Here is a 24082-nt window from a genome sequence, read left to right on the forward strand (position 1 = left end):
TCAGTAATTATTGAAAAGATAATAATGTATCTATTTCATTTTTCCACATATTTTTTATTTCCATTTTAAATAATACTCCCTCCGTCCACGAATAAGAGTCCCGTTTTTCCATTTTTGTCCGTCCACGAATAAGAGTCCCGGTTCATAATTACCATAAATGGTAAAGAGACCCCACATTCCACTAACTCATTCTACTCACATATCATTTAAAACTAATATATACAAGTGGGACCCCTATTCCACTAACTTTCTTCCACCCACTTTTCTTAATATTTCTTAAAACCCGTGCCATTTAGAAATGAGACTCTTAATCATGGACGGAGGGAGTAGTATTCATTTCTTCCCAACAAAACATCTATCAACAAATTAGTCTGCTATTTTTAAATCTTATTAACATGACACTGTCTATGGGGTAGGTTCGTGTTAACATGATAACACATCTAAAAGTGACACTGTGACACCACGTATCGAGTAATATTATAAACGCTACACAGTAATAGTATAAATGCTAGACAACAATCTATAGATTGTTGTCTAGCGTATTGAATATTGCTGGCCGAGAAAAAATTGTTGTCTAGCACATTGGATATTGCTGGCCGAGAAAATTTATTCTTGAACATTTTTTTATAATTGCCACATAGCAGCTGATTATTTGTCCATGTATACAAATGATTGGCTATAAATAATGGTACGGTGTTAGTTTAAAAAGTGTTGTCATTTTAATGCACCTCGTAACTCATAACACCAATTGATACTACTTCAATTCTATTTCCTTTTTCTTTCTTCTACTTTACTAATATCATTCGAGATTTAGAATTGTGGACAAAAATGGAATTCAACTATCGATGTGCATTGAAGAAAATTAAAAGAAACCACTAAATCCAGGTTGAAAATTTTGGGAAGAGAAATTCTCTGAGGTCGATTTCACCCATCACCTCAAGTTCATATAAGGTCATAATATTTACTATATTATAAAAATAAAGAATTTGAAAATAACACGAGTTTTAATGCAAAATTGATAAATTATAAAAATACACAAAAAGTTTAGATTATTAATAATAGAGAATGAAGCATTACATAAAATGAAATACTTACAAAATATAAAAATGGGCTAATTTAAAAAAAAAATCAGAAAAATAAAAGTGGACTGCATTTAAAAAAATATATCAGAATAATAAAAGTGGACTGCATTATTTTTTCAAGAGGCTGAGGTGGTACTATGTTAGTCCTTTAGCATATCATATATGTAGAATTGATAACTACTCTTCTCAACATCTTACTCTCATTTGACCATGTGTACCTATATGCATTAGGATCTCAATTCATGAATTTCTCATCGGTTCGAGAAATCAAGACAAGTGTATCGAACTATTTTCTCAACAAAATGAGACTATAAATGACGGACGGTAGAGTTTGTCATAAACCCTCTCAACAACAGAAAAAGAAACTAAAATGCATCCATCTCTACTCCTACTCTCAGTCCTCCTCCTCATTCTCCCCCGCTCCGACGCCTCCCGGGCGCCGTTCCAGCGCTACCGCATCCCCACAACCCGCCTCTCCGCCTCCACGTCACTCGAGAGACAAATCGAAGTCACCCGCCCCCTCCCCTTCGACTCCCTAACCCCGGCATGCACTCTCCCCCTCATCAACCTCACCTTCGGCAACACCTACAACCTCCCCCCCTCGGCCGCCAACTACTCCGCCCCCCTCAACTGCACCTGGTCCAACGCGGTCCTCCAATTCTCCGGCGCCGCCAACGGCACCCAATCCGACCGAATCGCCGCCGTCTGGCTTGCCGGCGCCGAGCTCCTCCGCACCAGCACCCCCCAATCCACCCCCGACGGCGTCTCCTGGTCATTTTCCAAGGACGTCACCCGCTTCTCCGCCCTCCTCCGCCGGAAAAGCCTCTCCCTCTCCGTCATGTTAGAGAACACCGTCGATGAATTCCACACCTGCGCATTCAACGTCAACATCACTTTCCTCTTCTACAACGTCCGAAATTCCCCAATCCACAGCCGCCGCTCGCTCAATTCGAGCCCTAGAAAAATCATAAAACGCAGCCGCCGCCGGCAGTCAGCCGCGCTCAATGCTTCACTCGAGCTAGACAAAATCCCTGCCGATTCGATCATTCCGGTCTCCGCTGCCGGAGAGGAAGGGTACTGGTTTAAAATCCAGAACGGAAACGACGCCGTTTACCAAGGGATTCAAATCCCTAACAACACCTACAGAGCGGTAATCGAGGTCTTCGTCTCCGCTCACGGCGACGACGAATTGTGGTACACGAATCCACCGGATTTCTACATCGAGAGCAACGGACTGAACATCACGCGCGGCCACGGCGTCTACCGCGAGGTCCTCGTGACGCTCGACGGAAACGTCGTCGGATCGGTGCTCCCCTTCCCCGTGATCTACGCCGGCGGCATAAACCCCTTTTTTTGGAGTCCAATCGTCGCAATCGGCGCCTTCAACCTACCTTCCTACGAAATCGAGCTCACTCCGTTTCTCGGCATTCTACTCGACGACAAAAAGCACTACTTCGGATTCGGCGTCGCCGACGCCATCTCCTTCTGGCTCGTCGACGCGAATCTACACCTCTGGCTCGACGACGGTCCAGTGAAAGTCCAAGCCGGTCCGATCAAGTACAAAAACCCTAACAATTGCGTCAAGCGCGAATCGAGCTTCGCAGAGCTCAACGGCAAATTCGAAACCGAAGGAGAGAGAAAAACAGAATTCTCCGGCTGGGTGTACTCCAGCGCCGGAAACCTAACCACAAGCGTCACAACGAAGCTCGAATTCGACAACGAGATCAACTACAAGAGCAACGGCTCGATCGTGAAGGTCGAGCACGATGTGACGGTGGAGAAGCAGATCGAGATCTCGATCCCGTCCTCCGGCACGATTGCGAGCTACAGCGTGGAGTCGGAATACGAGCTGGAGCTGAAAACGACGTCGATCGCCGGAGCTGGACCGGAGAACTACCTGGTGTCGACGGATCTGGAGATTTCGTACGAGGAGGAGAAGGAGATCGGCGATTTCGAGAGCGAATTGGAGATCAAGCAGGAGTGCAGCGGGTGGATGTTCGTGCACGGCGACGACGTGCTCTCAGGCGCCGGAGCCACGTCGCAGAGTTACGAGGAGGAGGATAGTCACGGCTGCTATACGCGGAAGATATCGGCCGATCAAGGCGCCGTCGTCGCCGATTCACAGAATTTCCTCTGCGCCCTAGGCCGTGTTTCTGGTTCATCTGCTTAGAATTCGGATTTCTTGTGCAAATGCTTTTTCGCGTAGTGTATGATATAATTAAATAAAATTTAATTTAGGAGATCTGTGTGATTATGATTTCGAGCAAGAGTTAATGCTATGAGTTTTCGTTTAATCCCTCTTTTTTTGGGCAATTTTCTTAGCTTGTTTTTCCAAAAGAGGGTTACCAAATATTGTACTCCGCAGTCAAAGAAACGGTGCAGGAGGCACTAAGAGCATCCGTAGCACGGCTCGCCATCGGCTCGGTCTCGTCCCGGCGAGACCGTGTTGCAAAGAGCATCTCGTCCAGACGAGACGGGACGTCCCGTCGCGCGCGGAAGGAGCCGGCCTCGAGTTGTCTCGCCATGCGCGCGCTGGCGCTAGGCGTGACGCCCACTTGCCGGCCCGCGAGTGGACGTCGTAATTATGACGTCATAACTTTTTTTTTAAAATTCGAAATTTCAAAAATATAAAATAAAATTTTCAAACGGTCGAATTTTTAAAAAAAAATTTAATTTTTCTTTTAATATTCTATAAATACTCCATTTCTCTTCCATTCTCCATTCTACACACAAACACTACACTCATCTATTCTTCTCTCAAATATCTTATCTCTTTTCTCTCCAATTTTTGGAAAAATGTCCGGCGATGGAAACTCCGGCCACGGCTCCGGGTTCGACTTGAACTCGTTTGGTGATTGGGCGAACATGTACAACGTTTTGGGTACTCCCGGTTCATCGTCGGGCACCCAAGGCTCTCGACGACTCCGTCGGCGTACCAAACACCACATTTTGATGTGGATGCATACTATCGTCCCTCCCCACAGAGGTACAGGAAATCGCCGGGCCCATGAATAGTTAAGGGATGAGATGGTTAGAGATGAATAAGAGATATGGATGCGGATGGTCTAAGATAATTAAATTATCACGAGCTTTAATGGGCTTCTTAGTATGATGGAGTGAAATGAGGAAGAAATGGAATGAAGATGAGAAAGTAAAGAATACAAATAGAATGAAATTGCTATTCCTTATTGATTATATTCCTATACATGGTAACACATACTTGGTAACACAAATAATTAAGAGTATAAATTTTAATAAGGATCAAGATGATGATTTAATTGGTGTTATTATATGAATTTATATAATATCATGTTTTAATGTTTTTTAATTAATTACTATGTTAGCTTTAAAATGGCCATTTTACAGTCGGTTGTATTAGCATGAATTTATGCATAAATTATGTTTTTAATTAACTATTTCTAAGGTGCTTGATAGCCTAAATTAATTACGGATAAAATATAAAATGGCATTTTTGTTTTTGTGCAATATAAGAATGTTTTTTTAATCTTATTTTGATTATGATTAAATGATCAAATTAATTAATTAAGCAGAGTTGAGGGATGATGCAATCCAAATAGGGTCGCACTTCACTATGGAATGCTTTTTCACATGGGCAAAGCGGGCCGAGTTTATTTAAACTGGGTATCACTTTTTGATAACTTAGTTATCCACTTCTTCACCTACTTTTGTTATCAATTTCTTTAAAAGAGTATTCGGTTTACAAGATTGTATCCCGAGATTGAATTAGTAGTGTGTTTTTAGTCCCCCAACTTAATCCTAGATGGATAATCATGAGACTATTAGTCATAGCTAACCCCCTATGACTAAAATAATCTCACAACTCAATCATAGATTATATCTTGGTATTATTTTATCGAGAAAACCGAACACCACCTAAAAAAAGTAAGAGCAAGGAACTACTTAAAAGAGCGTTGGATTTATTTAGCATTTAACCAACAATACCCATGTAAACAAAGCACCACACGCAAAGCAACGAAGTATATTGGGATTCAGAATTGTGGACAAAATTTAAATTCAGGTATAGATGTGCATTGAAGAGAATTAAAAAGAAACCATTGAATCAAGGTTGGAAAATTGGGGAAGAGAGAAACTAACAAAAATGTAGACAAATTCCAAGATTTGAAAGGGCAAAAGAGGGGGGAGGGTAGGGTAAAGTTACTCTGTAATAGCCATTCCTGAATTCTCGAGGTCTATTTCACCCATCCCAGTATCTTCTTCTTCTTCACTGTCTTCATCACCACTGACATCCTCATTTTGCTGTCCTAGCTTAGCCATATGTTCTGCGAGTAGCTTATCCTCCCGTTCGCTCACCTGAACACAAAATCATACTCGTTAATTACATATATGTATGTTGATAGGTGTGTTGAAATTAAGCGTAAAGTTGCTTACCGCTCTTGGTGGTTCCTTAACAGTAAGTTTTCCTTTTTGGCGTTCAATCTCTTCAGTGCACGCTTGAATTGCCTTGGTAAGCACTGTGATTCCTTGCTCCTAACATTATACAATAAAAACGAGCATTTAGAACCGTACAAAATCCATTTTTAGTTCACAACACTCTTAGATATATACATAAGTGATTACCTTGTCAAGAGTCTGGGTGGTAAGGACATAAGCTGGAGCAGCAACAAGTTTCATTTTAACCGGACAATCGTCATTGCCAACAGCTTCAGCTTTACGCATTGCTTCCTGTGAACATCACCAATAAATCAGTACTTGCTAAAGAAGTTTTGCTTTGAGTAAGATGCATAATAATGAAGAAAAAAGATCAAATGAATAAGTGAAGGATGAAGACCTTTATGTGCAGAACACCGTCAAATTGAAAACATTTCATTTCAATATCTGCGCGAATCTTCAAAGGTTGAGGCGTCATTCTTCTCCTAATATTTTTCACTAAAGCATCTTTGACTTCCTCTGATATTGCAGGAACAACTTTCTTCACCTAAAAGAATAACCGCGTGTAAACAGCATGTAAAACTGATGGAAGACTGAAGATAAATGCTAGTCTTAACGTGAATGAACACTACCTCTTGTCCATCAGGACCAACTTCTGTGATTTCGCGAGTGAGGGTATCAAGAACTGAGTTGGGATCGTTAACCATCACTTTAAATGCCTGTATTTTAAAAAATATATATGACTAGAAGGATAGTAATAATTCTACTTGAGGCAGGAATTCTAAACAATTTTTCTTTATATATAGTATACTAAGTCTCACCTCAAATGCATGCCCATATTTCTTGTACAACGGCCAGCCAACATGAATATACAGATCCTACCACAATATACATGCCATTAGTGAAAAATGCATGTTAAGATATATCACGGAATGGGATGGATATATCTTTGCGTCACTGAGTGTCGACAAAACATAGAAAGTAGCAAAAGAAACTTAAATAACCATAGGTACTCTTTCCAGCTATTTGGAGATGAAACTAATTCAAGATTTACCAAACCATACAGTTCATCTAACAGAGAACACACTACATATCTTACAAGCAAATGAAGTTAATAGCACCAATATACAGCCAAATATGCTGACAATCATACCATGAGTTAAATAGGCACGAACCAACTAAATAATACACCTGAAAAATATCATTCTACAGATAATAATACATCCTACTTTCACAAATACACCATCATTCCAACACACTCCGAATTAACATGTGAAACTAATGAGCTCTGTTAATTGTAATACTATCATGACCATGAGGTGAGGCTGGTAAAGAGTTTATGAGTGTACACTATCAATTCAAACATTATAAAATACTGGAATTATAAATAGATACAAACACTACTAAGCTTGAAGACTGGTTAAGTTTCAATTAATATAAACAAAATCAGACAAAGAAATGGGGCAGGGGACTGATGCATGCTCTACTGAGAGGGGACGTGTGTGCATGCATCCTAGAGTAATTGAGCACGTGAAGAATAAGCAAGAAATAAAGGCACATGTGATATCCGAGTCAGCATGAAGGGTGACGGAGGAAAGTGACGGTGTGATCTGTTATTGACGTCGTGCATATGAGGTTAACGGCATATGCGATTATATAAGGAGGAAGGGGGGGACCGCTAGAATCATGTTGATTGTGTGATGATCTGTGGCCTATGGATCAGTGATGCATGCTCTACTGAGAGGGGACGTGTGTGCATGCATCCTAGAGTAATTGAGCACGTGAAGAATAAGCAAGAAATAAAGGCACATGTGATATCCGAGTCAGCATGAAGGGTGACGGAGGAAAGTGACGGTGTGATCTGTTATTGACGTCGTGCATATGAGGTTAACGGCATATGCGATTATATAAGGAGGAAGGGGGGGACCGCTAGAATCATGTTGATTGTGTGATGATCTGTGGCCTATGGATCAGTGATCCTTAGGAGTTGTTATTCACTTTATCGTTCTGTAATTCCTGCAATTCTCTCATTGTAGTTCCAGTTCTTATTATCAATATATCAACGATTCCCCTGTTTCATTCTCGAGTGATATCTTTTCCTTGCGAGTGTGTGGCTGCGTGGTGTTTTGCTGCTCAGTTTCAGGTCAATATTGGTGCGAACGTATCAAGTGGTATCTAGAGCTGTCGATTTCCGGACATGTCGACGCCGGCGCCGAATACGAGGTTGTCGGAGGCGGAGAGGAAGATTTTGGAGGCGGTGGACAAGCGGGTGAACGATGCGATGGAGAAACTGGCGGATAGGCAGGGAGCATTGGAGAATCAAATCGCAGAGATGATGCAAGCGATCAAGGCGATCAAACCGTCTGGGGAGAAAACACTGATTAAAGGGGAGGAGGAGGATTCCACGGAGACGACGGTCAAAATCCAAGGCGATCAATCGGAGGATTGGAGTAGACCGACTCGCTATGAGTTTCCGAAGTTCGACGGCGACGGATTTGAGGGATGGATGATGCGATCCGAATTCTTCTTTGAACTTGCTAAGGTACCACCGCGAAATCGAGTTAAGGTGGCGGCAATTCACTTGGAGGGCAAGGCCCTGCAGTGGCACCGTGGCTTTATCAGTTTGCAAGGAGAGGTGGCGCTCGATGACTGGGACGGCTATGTCATAGCTATGGGAGCTAGATTTGGCACGCAAGCATATTCTGATCCACTTGCAGAGCTGAGAAATCTCCGGCAAACCGGATCACTTCAGGATTACATGGATACTTTTGATGAGATTTATCCACGCACCGGAATCCGTGAAGACCAGGCACTCAGCATGTTTTTATCAGGGCTAATCGATGAGTTGCAGATGCCCGTTCGTATGTTCAAACCCAAAGGGCTAGCGGAGGCAGTAGCCTTAGCGAAGTTGCAGGAGATAACGCTGCGAGCTCTGGGGGGTAAGGCGAAAGGAAGTTCTGGGGGGGGGAGTTCTGGAAGTGCAGGGTACTCGTACTCCAAATCCCTGACGGTGACAACGGCACCTCCAAAACCCACTGGATTTTCGGGTAATACTGCTGCAAAGGAGACAAAGCCAGCGGGGGGAAGGCCGCGATTAACTCCAGGGGAGATGGATGGAAGGAGGAAAAAGGGGCTGTGCTATTGGTGTCCGGAGAAATTTACACCGGCTCATGTGTGCTCAAGACATAAGGCTTTTGTGATGAAATTGGTGGGAGAGGAGGAGATGAACGAAGGGCCAGAAATTGAGGAGGAACAGGTCTTCGAGGAGGAAGGAGGGGTGGAGACCAACGAACTGCAGTTATCACTTCACGCGATGTGGGGAATGCGTGGGCCTCAGATTATGCGTATCAAGGGGAAGAGTCAGGGTAAGTCACTGCGTGTATTGGTAGACACCGGGAGCACTCATAACTTCCTCAGCCTGCGGATGATCAAATACCTTCAGTGTGAATTGACAGAGGTGCCATTTAAGGCGGTAGAGGTAGCCAATGGCCAGATGCTTCAATGTACTAAGAAGTGTGCGAATTTCGCGTGGTCAATGCAGGGGACGACTTTCTCTACCGAGGTCTTCTTGATTGGTCTGGAAACATATGATTTAATTCTGGGGGTTCAATGGCTGTCAACATTAGGCCGAATTGCATGGGACTTTGGGGAGATGAGTATGGAGTTTGTACTAGAAGGGCATAGGGTTCGTTTAGTCGGAGATAAAGGGGAATCAGCGAAGGGCCAACTACACTGTCTATATGCGTGGGATGAACCTTTTGTAGGGGATGAAGAGGTTAAGCTTAGTGAGGCAATGGCTATAGGGAACACTGAACCCCTGCTCTGTTGGGGAATGAGCCAAGAATCTGTGTGGCCGGAGTTGGAGGCGGTTCTGCATGAGTTTAAGGACGTTTTTGAAGAGCCTCGTGGGCTACCCCCACAACGTGATCATGATCACCGCATCAATCTTAAACCAGGGGCAGAGGCTGTGAATGTTAGACCTTATCGATACGCTCACCACCAAAAAGATGCAATCGAAGCTATGATAACAGAAATGTTGGAGTCAGGAGTTATTCGCCCAAGCCAGAGCCCCTTTGCGAGCCCAATAGTCTTGGTGAAGAAGAAGGACGCAACATGGCGGATGTGTATTGATTATAGGGCCCTCAATGCGATCACTATTAAGGATAAATATCCTATTCCTATAATTGAGGAGCTTTTAGATGAGCTTGGGGGTGCGGCATGGTTCTCAAAAATAGACTTGCGCTCGGGCTATTGGCAAGTAAGGATGGCGCCTGAGGATGTGTTCAAAACCGCGTTTAAATCACACGCCGGTCACTATGAGTTTATGGTTATGCCATTTGGATTGACCAATGCGCCGGCAACGTTTCAAAATTTAATGAACACTGTCTTTCGTCAATTCTTAAGGAGGTTCGTCTTGGTCTTCTTTGATGATATACTCATTTATAGCGCCAGCAAGGAGGACCATGTGGAACATATGCAGCAGGTTCTAGACATTATGAAGCGCCATAAACTATTGGCAAAGAGGTCAAAGTGTGCTTTTGGGTGTGAGGAGGTGGAATATTTAGGCCATGTGATTTCTAAAGAAGGAGTGGCTACTGACAAGGGAAAAATTGAAGCCATTTTAACTTGGCCTCAACCGAGAACTGTGAAGCACGTCCGAAGTTTCATCGGGCTGACTGGGTACTACCGACGCTTTGTAAAAGATTATGGTATTACAGTTCGGCCTCTGATAGATGTTATTAAAGGAGCAGCGTTTCAGTGGACTCCAACTGCCCAAGCAGCCTTCGAGCAGCTCAAATTGGCCATGACCTCTGCCCCGGTCTTAGCATTGCCGGATTTCTCACGCGATTTTGTGGTGGAGACCGATGCCTCTGGAGTAGGAATTGGGGCAGTGTTGATGCAAGATAGGCACCCAATCGCCTACATTAGTAAGATCTTGTCTCCAAAGTATCAGGCGCTTTCGGTGTACGAGAAGGAACTTCTTGCCATATTGTTGGCTGTTAAAAAGTGGTGTCACTACTTACAATGCCGGAAGTTTGTGATTTTGACGGATCATCAGAGCTTAAAATACCTACTGGAGCAGCGTCTCACGACTCCTACGCAGCAGGCCTGGATGACAAAATTAATGCAATTTGATTATGAGATCCGTTACAAGAAGGGAGTGGAGAATTCGGTAGCGGATGCCTTGTCACGAGTTCCTGAAGTGATGGTGTATGCACTCACCTCTTATGTAATTCCTTTGGAGCTGATCGCAAAAATCAAATCTTCTTGGGCGAAGGATACTCATATTCAACAGATTATTAAGGCTAAAGATAGTAGTTCTGAGGTTCATCCTAAATTCAGTTGGAGGAAGGGGGAGCTGCGGCGTAATGGGCGTTTAGTAGTGGGGAATGATCTGGCCTTGCGAGCCCAAATCTTGGCTTTATTTCATGAGTCTGCCATTGGGGGACATTCAGGTGCATTAGCGACTTATAAAAGGCTTGCGGCTCTGTTTTTCTGGCCTAAAATGCTCAAGGAAGTGAGGGAGTTTGTGCGGGTGTGTGTGGTGTGTCAGCAGTTTAAGGCCGATCACTCGCCCCCTGCTGGGTTACTTCAACCCCTGCCGGTACCCACGGCTATATTCACTGATCTTACTATGGATTTCATCGAAGCGTTACCCACTTCGCGAGGAAAGAATGCTATCTTAGTAGTTGTTGACCGTATGAGCAAATTTGCTCACTTCATGGCAATGGCTCATCCTTTTACTGCCAAGGATGTGGCTATGGTCTTCTTGGACTCTGTTTTTAAGCTCCATGGGATGCCGGTCCGCATTGTTAGTGATCGGGGGGCTGTATTCGTGGGTGCCTTCTGGAGAGACTTCTTTGGTTTGTTGGGAATTGAGTTACTTTACTCCACAGCCTACCATCCGGAAACTGATGGACAATCTGAGGTCGTGAATCGGTGTTTGCAATGTTATCTTCGCTGCATGGTTGGGGAGAAGCCGAACTCGTGGTTACAATGGTTGAGTCTGGCAGAATATTGGTACAACACTTCATATCATTCATCTATTAGGACAACACCTTTTGAGGCACTCTATGGGTTCGCACCTCCTATGCACGTTCCCTATTTGCCAGGAGATTCTCGTGTTGAAGCAGTGGATGTGGTTATGAGAGATAGAGAGGAGGTGATAGAGTCACTCAAAAGAAATTTACAGAGGGCCGCCGATCGTATGAAGAAGCATGCTGACAAGCATAGACTTGACAAAAATTATGAGGTGGGGGAGTGGGTTTGGCTTAAGCTACGCACGTACCGGCAGAAGTCGATCAAGGGTAACCATCAGAAGTTCGAACCAAAGTACTATGGGCCGTATCAAATTCTGGACAAGATAGGGAAAGTGGCCTATAAACTACAGTTGCCAGCCACGGCTACTATACATAATGTCTTCCATGTTTCCCTCTTGAGGCCAGCCGCACCGCCCGTGGTTCCGAGTACGGATTTACCCCCAGTGTCCCATATACAAGACGCGATTCCACAAGCAATACTGGATCGGAAGATGGTGAAGCGGCGTAACCAAGCTGCCACGCAGTGGTTGATTCACTGGGCCGGTCGTTCTCCAGCGGATGCGTCATGGGAATTTGCGGAGGAGATTAAGGCTCGTTTTCCTTGGTTCCTTGAGGACAAGGAACCTTGAGAGGGAGGTATTGATGCATGCTCTACTGAGAGGGGACGTGTGTGCATGCATCCTAGAGTAATTGAGCACGTGAAGAATAAGCAAGAAATAAAGGCACATGTGATATCCGAGTCAGCATGAAGGGTGACGGAGGAAAGTGACGGTGTGATCTGTTATTGACGTCGTGCATATGAGGTTAACGGCATATGCGATTATATAAGGAGGAAGGGGGGGACCGCTAGAATCATGTTGATTGTGTGATGATCTGTGGCCTATGGATCAGTGATCCTTAGGAGTTGTTATTCACTTTATCGTTCTGTAATTCCTGCAATTCTCTCATTGTAGTTCCAGTTCTTATTATCAATATATCAACGATTCCCCTGTTTCATTCTCGAGTGATATCTTTTCCTTGCGAGTGTGTGGCTGCGTGGTGTTTTGCTGCTCAGTTTCAGGTCAATATTGGTGCGAACGTATCAGGGACACTACGTGACGCAGCAAACTAAACAGTTCTACAGCTTCATCCACTTTTTCCATCATAAACTTCCAACAATTTCTGTTTATCCAATTCTCTACCTACTTTGTTATCAACTTCTTTAAAAACAATATGAAAGATCACAGAACTACTTCAGTTACTGTACGATCAGCAATCTTGTTTTCACTCAAGCAACAAGCCATAATATCTTGAGATATTCAATTCTAATCAAACCATCAAAACAGCATATTAGTATCAGCAGATAATTTACTGAACAATGAGCCAGAGATCTAGCTACCTAAGTCAGTATATAAAACCTTGAGTTATTTCATTAAATACTAATCAAACATTAAATCATTATGATCAAATATGGAATATTGAATTTGTCTTGTACCATAAATAATTCCTTTTGATGAGTCATCAAAACAAACTAAAGCTCAATTTGAATGCTAAACTAGAATACAACATGGTTAATTCAATAACACAATTTCTTTAACTAAACCTACCAAATAATTATACATTCAAAGCTACTATTCTACAGAAAATTTGAAAGCACCAGTTTACTAACCTCTTCGTAATCACTTAATTCACTCAATTTCACAATAGCAACGCAATCAATTAGGTTTTCCAATCCAAACACACAAATTTTCAACTAAACCTACCAAATAATTACACATTCAAAGCTACAATTCTACAGAACATTTGCAAGCCTCTTCGAATTCCACACAAATTCAACAGAAGACAAAGGAGAACCACGCGAAATCACTTAATTCACTCAATTTCACAACAGCAACGCAAGCAATTAGGTTTTTCCAATCCAAACACACAATTTTTCAACACAAATCAATCCAAAACAAAAAACAAACCTCAAGATCAACGCTCATGGTCTCAGCAACATGCCTCATGATCGAATGCACAAGCTTGCTCTTATTGAACCTCTCCTCGCAGCCCTGGATGTCCTCCTCGGAGACGCGGCGCTTGCTGAGATCGATATAGCCCTTCTCCTTGTCGACGCGGAGCACCATGACGGGCTCGATGCGGCCGACCTTGATGAGGCTGCTGATGCTCCGAATGCGGCGGCGGGAGAGCTCGGAGAAGAGAATCATGCCCTCGATGTTGTTGTACTCGAGGAGCGAGACGTAGGCGCCGCTGTCGGCCATGCTCTTGACCTGGATCATCACCGCCTGGTCGACCTCCGGGTACCGCGCCTCGTACATCCGGCACTCCAGATTCGGCCCGTTCGTCGCCATTGAAACGGGTCGGATCCTGCCTGCGGAATTAGGGTTTTGGAGAGAAAGCAGCAAGAGGAAATGTTTGTAGTGAGAGAAAATGGGGATTTTAGCGGAGAGAGAAATCAATTAATAACAAAAAAAAAGTTAAATTATTGTGATGAAATTTAGAAAAAGATCTTTTAGTATATTTTGCTTTTTCTCTAAATAAACATAATGTTACTATTATCTTAAGAAAATATTGATATAAGTGCTAAAAATTGGAAAGTCACACTTGACGATTATTTGATTTTAATTTTTTTTTATTGAAATAGGTCAATAGATTATTTTAGTGTGGTTCAAATTATATCAATATAGTAGTAATACGCTATTTGCGTAATTAGGGAAAAAGATTTTTGTTGTGACATTTATTTGAAAAAATCACATGCTATCTAATAAATAAATATAAATTGTTTTGGTTGAGCTTTATTGGTCTAACAATTTCATTTACGGTTCAGTGAAACGTGAGATCAATATTTACTCTCTTTTTAACATACATCATTTTCTGTGAAATTTGGTCTAAAAAAGTTGAGGGGTAGAGTATTTTAAATTGTGCTTCATGTTATATCAATATAATACACTATTTACATGAAAATTGAAGAATTATAAGGCTTTTGATGTAGTAATATATTGCTCAAAATAAATACTTCCCCCGTCCAAAAAAAAAAAAATACTATTATTACGTGGGTAGATTCAATTTTCCATATGTTTTAAGATAATTATATATTTTTTTTGTAAGGGCATCCTTAACCCCATCCCGGATTTGGGTGCAACCTCCACGTCATCATTCCCCCCAAATTAGGGGTTCCAGGCCACAACTCCATTAACTTCGCAGGCCACAACTATTAATTTGCACTATTCACAACTACAACCTATCTTACTTGTAAAATAGACTAGGTTGAACAATTAAAACCGGAAAAAATTTATTGTTCAGTCGAAAAATAAAAAATTACAAATCCTAGAAAAAAATTTACAAATCCTAAAAAAAAATTATTAAGACCTAGAAAAGAAAAATTTCAATTCCTAGAAAAATTATTGAAATAATTTAGAGGATAGAAATGGAGAAATTAGTGGAAGAATATTGAAGAAATGGGTATAAATATATAAAAAAAAAACAAAATAAAATTTGGGGGTTTGCGGCCCGTCAGGTAGCAAATAACCCTAGGCTAGGCTGGACCCCGGGAGCGGTCCAGGGACGCAACTGTGGCCCCGGGACCGGCCCAGGCCGTGACTCACCATGCTCCAACGCTGAAATCGGGCCGAGACTCGCGAGTTGCGGCCCTGCCCAGTAGCATTAAGGATGCTCTAATAGTCCCTGCATAATACCCCGAAATTGATAATTTTCTAATTCATGAATTTAATAAAATAACTGTCAAATGATTATTTTCTGCTCAATTATAATTTATACTATTTCTTTCTTTTGGGTTGAATCTGTTCAAGTAAATTACTCCCTTAATAACTGTCTAATTCACGATTACCAATATAATAAATTTTGCTTAAGAAGTGATTAAATGTGAACAAAAAAATAACTTAAAAAACAAAGTAGTTTATTCTAGCTTTATTCTTCTAGTTCTTTATTTATTATATTTATTTTATTGAATCATAATTATATATACTGTAGAAGAAAATAATTGTTGAGAAATTAGAAAATTCGAGGAATATAACTCGCACCTTCATTTTTAGTTACAGTATTTATTTAATTTTCTGTTAATTAAAAAGTTCGAGAGAGAGATAGTGAGAGTCCATCACTCACAAGCTGTTGCCTCTTTTGTTTGTTTCTCTGATTCGTTGGAAAACGAGAATTCCATTCCCGAATTCGATCTTACTTTGCGGAGCCACAGGATGGGCAATCAATTCCAACTTTCCAGTGATCTGATGGTAATGGAAGAATCTCCTTTCGCGCGATTATTTTTGTGCTTTTTTTTTGTCGAATCTCTCTGCATCCGTGCGTTTCTTATTTATGGTTGTGAGATTTGTGATTTTGAGTTTCAGTTTTTGCTGTCGCATTTGGCTGGTTCAGTGATCTCTGATGTGAAAGTGTTTGGGTGTAATTGATGATTGTTGTTGCTGGTGTTGGGATCTAGAGGGTTGGATTAGCTAGTGTGGAGCTTATAGTGAATTAGGATTGGCTTGAATCTTAGACTGTGAGTGATTTGATGGGGAATTTTAGTTCGGGTTTAGATATGCTGATCTAGTTCTGGGTGAATGAGTTGTGAAAGGGCTCAGCATTGTGGATTTACCAATGATCTAACAGTTTATTAGACATAGTATTTGACGAGCTGCTGTTGATTGATGTCAAGATTCCATCTTTTATTTCTGTAGGACTGATTTATTGAAATCATTGCATTGTATAGCGTGTTGCAACCAGGATGGATTGGGGTCGATGATGAGCTTTATTGAAACTTTTCTTGTATCAATTTCTTGTAGTGAACAGAAACGTGTTTGTTGAGTTGTGTTGCGCTAAGTTGAAGCTCTAGGGGTTGGTTATTACGAACTGACTTTCAATTTCAAGTTTTGGAATTGAATGATTTGGAGTCTAAAACAAGTTGACTTACTGACGATCTAGACTTGCTAGGGTTGCATTAGATCCTCAGGTTCACTGAGGAGAGGCGAGCTGTGTTTATTATTCAAGGTATTTGGTTAGGTTCTTGGATTTGGTTGGAGATATAACTAGATTAATTGTGGAGACATGGTTTTCATTGGAATTTAATAGATCACTCGAAGAAGATTTGGGATTTATTTCTAGGAACATGATATAATTTGATATCCAGATTAGATTCTAAGATTCTTTTATAAGTCATGGAAAAACTGGTATTTTGTTCTGTAGTTTTGTCATAATATCATTCATTCATCGATTGACATGAAAAATTTTTACCATGTTGATTTTGGGACTTTTTTTATCATTTTATTTTTCCCAGCATTTAATGTGCAGATTTAATGTTTCGTTATTTTCAACTTTTTCAGGGGGGAGCAGCTGCCTGCATTGCTACTTTTGCTCCGCAAAGAGGGTTTTGCAAATTTCAGAATTATTTTCCCCCGACTGTTTCCTTTTTATGGGCATCTAACAAACCACCTGGGTCGCCTTTTACCTGCTTCACCTAGTGGCCCCCAAACCTGGAAAAGGGGTAATTAAGATCTCCTTTCCCCTTTAGGATTTGCTACTTATCGCCGGCTTGATATGAAGAAGGAAATAAAAATGCTGGGAGAAAGAAATTCAGGTCATGCATTGCCACCAAAATCTTTGAGAAGGAAAAAGGGGCAGCAAGTTTTTCAAGGAGAAGTTATCAAGGGAATTCATCCAGAAAGAAGAGGTGGATTACAGTAGTCTGTATTCTCATTGGCTTATTTCTTGTTTCATGTCTGTCATTTGGTCTCCAAAATCTTTTCACAAACTGGTCTAGAGGAACTAACAGATTCTATGTTGTCGTAGACTGTGGTAGCACTGGAACATTTCTTTTGATATCAGGCTTCTATTAGCACGAAAAGGACAACAATCTTCCTATATATTAAAGTCTCTGCCTGAAGATTCCTCTGCGAACTCTGTTTCCCAAGTGGGGGGGCTTACAACAGAATGGAGACTGAGCCCGGGGTTTGACAAATTGGTGCATAACATTTCTGGGTTGCAGAAGGAATTTAAAACCCCTGATTGAATGGGCTGAGAACCAAATTCCAAAAAAATCACATAAAATACCTCTTTTTTTCATGCTACAGCGGGGGCGAGGCTACCAGTTCAGATTTGAATGGCTGCTTGAGAATGCTTGGCGATCCTGAAGAGGTCGCCCCCTTTTGCAAAAAAGGGAATGGGTTAAGACTATCACAGGTGTGGAGGAAGCCTATTATGGAGGGATAGCATTAAATTATCACACTAAGGTGTTGGGGTCCTTCCCAAAAAAACTTTGGTACTTGTTTTGGGGTGGCTCATCACTTCAGGTTATTTTTGAAGGTAAACAAGGTGACCTTGATGAAACGAGTTAAAAATTTGGGGTTGGCCCTGTTAACCATCATCTGAGCCCATTCTTTGGCCGGGTTGGGCTCAATGACGCATTTGATAAATCTGTTGGCCATCTTCTCAAAGGGCTTCCTCATATTAGTAATGCCAATCTGACAAGTGGAAAAGTTAAAATTAATCATCCCTGTTTGCAATATGGTTAAAAGAAAGTATATGTGTAGACACTGTTCACTCTTAGAAGGTGGGAATTCTGGAGTTCCAGTTCGCTTGTGGGATTTCCTAATTGGGCCAAATGTAGCTTGCTCGCCAAAGCTGTTCAATAGATCTGAATGGTCAAACGGGCATAGGAATCGACTGTGGGCTTCATCCAGGGCTCTGAGAAAATATCCCCGTCCTCGTGGCCAGTTTTTGCTATGTCGGTTTCTAGCGTGTACCGGTTCTTCAACCTGACTCCTGAAGCTCCCCTTTGATGACGTTCGGGAGAAAGGCCGCAGATATTGTGACAAATCTTGGCTTACTAAGAAGAGCGTCGTTCCTCACCCTTTTCATTGAACAATACTGCTTCCGAGCTCCAATGTGGTGCTCCTCTTGAGAGAAGGACTGCACTTTCCTGATAGCCACGTGACAGTTGGTTCGGGAAGCACCTTTGACCCTTGGGGTTCTCTGTTTGGCTGGAAAGGCATTTCCGTTTTCTGGTAAACCCGGTATGATATATTTCAAGGAGGATAAACCCACTGTTTGTTTTAGCTTTCTTTTAGCTGTGCTGTTTTTCTTGGTCTTTTCCGTCATGTGTTGGCAAATCATCGATATATCGGGAGGCGATATCCCCCCTTTTTTCAACCACACAAATATGTCATCGGCATCCGTTCTCAATACCCCTTTCCCCCCAATTCAAACACGGGAGCCGCCCGGGTCCAATAGGTAAAAATCCTCTATTTCACAACCTAAATGCGATTGATTCACATATGCACGCATGTTTATCTAATCTCTCCACTTTGTTGTTGTTTTACAGTAGATGGAAGGGCTAAGGATCCATGAGTCCAGTTCCAGGTACTCAGCTTCGGGGGACGATGATGGTGGCGACAAGTTCACCAGATCACACGAGCGCACAGCTACTCATCAGGGTTGGGGGGGCTCCAGTTCGGGAAAAACTAATGTTGGCCCCGCCTGACCCTCCGAACAGAAGCCAAACGCGCTCCAGAGTAGGAGATCCCAATCGGGAGGATCTCATTTTTTCCATGGCAGAGGGAAACGCGGGAAAACCCTGAGACCAAAGAAAGTGAACAAACAACTGCAGGTCTCTTGAGCGGGGTGGGTTTTGCTAGGGTTTTCCCCACAGAAACGGGGCATGGAAAAAAGGGAGGGATGGAGTTTGGAGATACATAAAAGGTAAATATGAATGTTGTTAGGTAATGCCAATAAATGATGATCTCTAGCTAAGTTTATATATTCATTCATTGAGGTTATTATACTCATAGATTTATGGGGTTTACCTCTATTTGAACTAAGACATTTACTTTAGTATTCTTTGAAATCATACAAAAATAAAACTTCCTCCATTCGTTGTTCCTTGTTAAGTAATTCATACTTAAACAATCCAAGGAAGGAGGCATTTTTTTTTTGGCAAAATCAAACACTTTATTTGTCTCATACTATTATCTCTCCATTTAAGTAATACTACCACTTTCTTAAATCTCATTTTCTTAAATCTCATGTTGAATTACCATTTAGGGTAGCAAAGTGCTTATAAGTTATTATTTTGCCCGTTTTTGTTAAATCTCATTTTAATTCCACAGCGGGAAAAAGGCTTTAAGTTAGATGAATTCCCCGGGCCCTCCGGTTCATTCGGGGGGATCCCAAAAAAGGCCTCATCTTGGAATTGGGGTACCCCTTTATATATTTTTGAAATTTTGATCTTCTATGTGGGATATGGTTTGCCCCCTTTTCTTAAGATCTGATGAGATAAAGTTTGTTCTCATCAAAAGAGTATGGTTTTTTAGATAAGTTTGTAATTACATAAATAAAGTAATGAACACAAAAAATTTATGAAAATTTTCGAATGGGCCTCGATCAAACTTAGCCCAAAAATGTGGGCGAAAGGTGGGCTGCCACTGCACTAGCTAGGATGTAAATTTTATTGTGTTTTTTTTTTTCATTAATCTTTAATTAAATTTTATTGATCCCATTTAGATTTGTAATCATCGAATTGCATTAAGTAGGATTACCATAGTTTGTTATTTAAAATTAATTAATTTTCAAATTTTCATAAATTTTTTTTTTATTTTACAAATATCATAATTTAAATAAAAATAATAGTATAAAAAAAAATTATGAAATTAAATAATATGGTTGTGGCTCAATAACAAGTACTCCTCTATGTCCATTAAACATGAAATTTTTTCCCTTTTTTGGCCTGTAAATGGAACTTTCCCCTAAAATGAAAATAACATTATCTCAACCCTTTCTTCTCTTACTTTACTATTTTTTCATTAACACACAAAAAAATTTTCCAAAAATTAGGCCGAAAAAAAACGTTTATGGGGAACATGAATTTTTAAAAAATAATTTGAGTTTTTAAAAAAACATGGCCCCAAAGCTAAAGAATTATTACTTCACCAATTGGGAACTAGATCACCATAATTGATTTTTTCCCATTATATTCAAACTTTAGCAAAATTTTTCCCAAAGAATTTGAGATTAAAATTAATATTGGTAAAGACATGGAGTGTGCCATGATATGGACATCCACACTATTGAGGACAAAGGTTGAGTGTTTTGATTTTAGGTTAATATCAAATTTTTGAACACCCCTAATTTCATACAATTATACATAATACACTTTGTAAACCCACCTAATTTTCTCATTTTTTATTTCTTTTTTTATTATACTATACTCTTCATGTCCACAAAAATATGCACCTTTGTTTTTTTTTGTCAATCAATAACACTTTCAATTTTTAAAATTTTTTTTTTTTTAATAAAGTTAGCTATTTTCCGGTTATATTGTATTTATTTTTTCTTTCTACTTCTCTTATTTTCCAATATTGTTTTCCCCCGGTTTAACTCAAAGTATTCTTTGGGGACAGGCGATATCATAATTAATTATAGTAAAATACAAATAAATAAAAAATTGATAATTTTATTAAAATATTGGAAATTATTTATTGACAAAAAAAAGCAAGATTTTAATAAACCCGCACATTTCATTTTCCTGTTTTCTTCTAATGCCCCCAAGTTTTTAAACTACCATATAAACTCTCCCAAGATTTCAATAAACATCCCAAATCAACTCAAGAATTCCAGATCGGAAACAAAATCATTCTTTGAAGTCAGCCCCATTTTCCCAAGATTTCTGTCAAATTGTTGTTGATTATCCCCAAAATTATGCTTTTCGGCTTATCCTAGATTTGATTTTGGCCGTATTGTTGACCCTGATGACCATTGATGATTTCCCGTATGTTGAGAAGCATCCGCCCCCTTCTGTTTTTGATTTCACCAAGTTTTAGGTTTGGGGTTTAAAATGCAAAAGTAAAATTGCCCTTCACATGTTTGACAAAATGCTTCAAAGGAATGTCCCGTAAATATACACCCTGAGTATTGCGATGATTGCTTCTGCCGACTGGAAAGACCTGATTTTGGGTTTGCGATTTTAGGCAGTTTCTTCAACGTGGCTTCAAGCCAATGTGGTCACTTTTACCCTCTCATCAAAAGGGTTTTTTGGTCAGAAGGATCCCGAGGCAAAACTGTGTTGGAGGTTGTCTGCGGAGCAACTGTGCAATCCCAATGAACGTACGTATAGTGTTATGCTTAATGGGTTATGCAAAGCCGGAGGTAGAGGTACCCCTTTAGGGCTTTTAAATTTCTTAGTAATTGGAAAAAAAACTACAAACTTGATGTTTATGCTTACAACATAGTTATTGATGGCTTTTGCAAAGATAGAAAATCGACGATGTCTCCAACCTTTCTAGCTTGGGTGAGAAGGGGATTTTACCCAAGTTGTGCATATAATTCAATAATTGAGGGGTTATGCAATCATAGTAGAGGAAAAGAGGCTGAAGACATGTTAAGGAAGATGATATCGGATGAAGTCTTCCCAAATGTGGTTACTTGTAATATTTTTGAAGATGCTCTTTTCCGAGAGGGGAAAGGGTGGAAGAGGGGAGCATATGCTGGTCAAGATGAGGCAAATTGATGTTCAACCCACCATTTTATACATGCGTTGATGAATGGGTATTTTTAAGGAGAAATGGTAAGGCTAGAAACATCTTCCAACAGCGGTGAAATCAGGCATCAAGCCCGTGTTACAACACAATAGTTTAATGAACGGGGACTGTAAAATGGGACGAATTTATGAAGTTTGTCATCTTTTTACCATGATTCGGGCCAAAGGGGTTTAAGGGAATTGGGTTTTTTATAGCATAATGCTGGAGACTTTTTTTCATATTGGTCGATTGAAGAGGGCTTGAAGCTGTTCAAAGAGATGGAAACTCTACAAGTTTATCCTACTACAACAACTTATGGAATCTTGTTACATGGTTTGTGCAATGCTCATCGTATTGATGAAGCATTATCCATGTTCATACCATGGAAAACAAAGGTTGCTTGCCTGATGTTGTGATATATACAATTTTTTTCTGCCCTTTTCGAAAAGGGGTAGGGGGAGGGTAAGGATTTGATGGGCAAATGGTGAAAAAGGGTGCTTTCCAGATAGGGGACTTACAATATTTATTTCAAGCTCTTCTCAAAAAGGGAAAAAGATGGACGATGTGATTCTTGTCTTGAAAGAGATGACTGCAAGAGGGGGGTGCACACTTGGCGCTACCACTTTTGAGATGCTGATTGAACCCACGAAGGGAAGGAAAGATAGTGTTTTAGATTTGGTTAAGAAACTATTACCAAAGAAGTTATAGGTAATTTAGTTGACGATGTGTTGTGATAAATGAGTTTAGGTAATGAGTTTAAATGTTTAATTGTATTTTGATGGTTGGATTGTGGATATGGATCAAGACTCATTACTTTATATTTGAAGAAATAATTACTTTATATAAGGGTGTTAGTTATAGTTAACTGTAAGACTCACGTTATATTGAGCTAGCCTCACAAAAGCATGCCATAAAACAGAATATTAGTATGTGAATACCTTCAAATGCAGAGGCTGCCAAAAAAAAAACATTTGGATTAGTGCTTAAATTAGGGCAATGCTCATCTACAGCACAAGTCATTTTACCACTCCACAAATTATATCTTTGCATTAGACTCAAAATATCGCATCACAATCAGGAAAAAAGCTACAAGTCATTTACACCCAAATTTTACTCCAATCAGAAATTAACTACAGCATGATATAGTTCTCAAAACCAAAATTTAGACAAAAGATAAGCTAAACATATAATCTAAGTCCATATCAATTATCCTAACATCTAGTGAGAAAAAAAAGTCGATGATCAAATATTACTAATACTAGATGAATCCCTTATACTATTTGTTATCAACCGTTCTCTAAGTTAAAATACATTAAGGAAGGGGCAAAGTATTCACTATAGATGCATCAATGCATAACAATTCAACAGGAGAACTTATAGACAAGAACTAGAGTCATGTGGGATCGGAACAAAAGTATAATATAACTCTACGTTGGAAGGGAGTTTAAACAAATTAATATCTCATGCCATTTCCCATAGTGGAAGTAACTCCAGACAATGGATTTATGAAGTCTTCCCATTTCGAAATATCTTCATTCCATACATCATCTAGAACAAGAAGATAAGTTTTAGACTTGAGAACTTCATTAAGCCTTTTCAAGATAACTTCCTTGATCTCAACTCTATCACCAGTATTTGAAGTCAACGTTGAATAGATTTTGTTGAAAAGACTAACTAGATCAATATTTTGAGAAACATGAACCCATATAAGTGATCCAAATTGAGCCTTAACCCTTTCATGATTAAACAATTTTCTAGTCAACGTAGTCTTCCCCATACCCCCCATTCCCAAAAGAGCAATGATGGAGAACATCCGTTTCTCTTCCTCTAGGCAGGTGTGGATGAGCACGTGAACCAGTTTAGGCAGATCATCATCTCTTCCAATAAAGATTGGATCAAAACTGAACGAATCCGTCTCAACGGAAGTATGAGCAACAACAGCAACAACAGGTGCATTCACAACCATGCTTTGAATGCCAAGTTCTGTTGCCCTTTGTTCACACACTCAAAAGTAGTATTGATGTGTTTGATTGTAAGAGCCATATTACGC

General features: G+C 40.5%; 2 protein-coding genes and 1 pseudogene across 2 annotated transcripts; 2 read left to right on the plus strand and 1 right to left on the minus strand.

Moving 5' to 3' along the window:
* Positions 1–1452: 1452 nt before the first annotated feature.
* Positions 1453–3252, plus strand: LOC125211807 (peptide-N4-(N-acetyl-beta-glucosaminyl)asparagine amidase A-like). The gene has a single exon (XM_048111746.1). The coding sequence runs from the start codon at positions 1453–1455 to the stop codon at positions 3250–3252; it is 1800 nt and encodes a 599-aa protein (XP_047967703.1).
* Positions 3253–5098: 1846 nt separating this feature from the next.
* LOC125220482 (eukaryotic translation initiation factor 2 subunit alpha homolog) lies at positions 5099–13953 on the minus strand. Its single transcript, XM_048122654.1, has 7 exons — positions 13480–13953; positions 6314–6370; positions 6125–6211; positions 5893–6039; positions 5682–5786; positions 5493–5591; positions 5099–5414 (listed from the first exon to the last, which is right to left on the minus strand). Exons 1-7 carry the CDS (start codon positions 13861–13863, stop codon positions 5259–5261), a joined length of 1035 nt encoding a protein of 344 aa, XP_047978611.1. The 5' UTR covers positions 13864–13953; the 3' UTR covers positions 5099–5258.
* A 1770-nt stretch (positions 13954–15723) lies between these two features.
* On the plus strand, positions 15724–22022 carry LOC125211827 (annotated as a pseudogene).
* Positions 22023–24082: the final 2060 nt, after the last annotated feature.

This window comes from Salvia hispanica, chromosome 1, assembly GCF_023119035.1.
Source record: "Salvia hispanica cultivar TCC Black 2014 chromosome 1, UniMelb_Shisp_WGS_1.0, whole genome shotgun sequence".
Taxonomy (NCBI): Eukaryota; Viridiplantae; Streptophyta; class Magnoliopsida; order Lamiales; family Lamiaceae; genus Salvia; species Salvia hispanica.

Bases quoted from the DNA above. Each gene is read 5' to 3' on its own strand.
- LOC125220482 (XM_048122654.1), bottom strand. From the start codon at position 13,863: ATGGCGACGAACGGGCCGAATCTGGAGTGCCGGATGTACGAGGCGCGG. The intron at 6,371-13,479 runs GTTTGTTTTTTG...ATATTGTGGTAG, and splicing joins CCATGAGCGTTGATCTTGAG to GATCTGTATATTCATGTTGG. The intron at 5,592-5,681 runs GTAATCACTTAT...GTATAATGTTAG, and splicing joins CCACCCAGACTCTTGACAAG to GAGCAAGGAATCACAGTGCT.
- LOC125211807 (XM_048111746.1), top strand. From the start codon at position 1,453: ATGCATCCATCTCTACTCCTACTCTCAGTCCTCCTCCTCATTCTCCCC.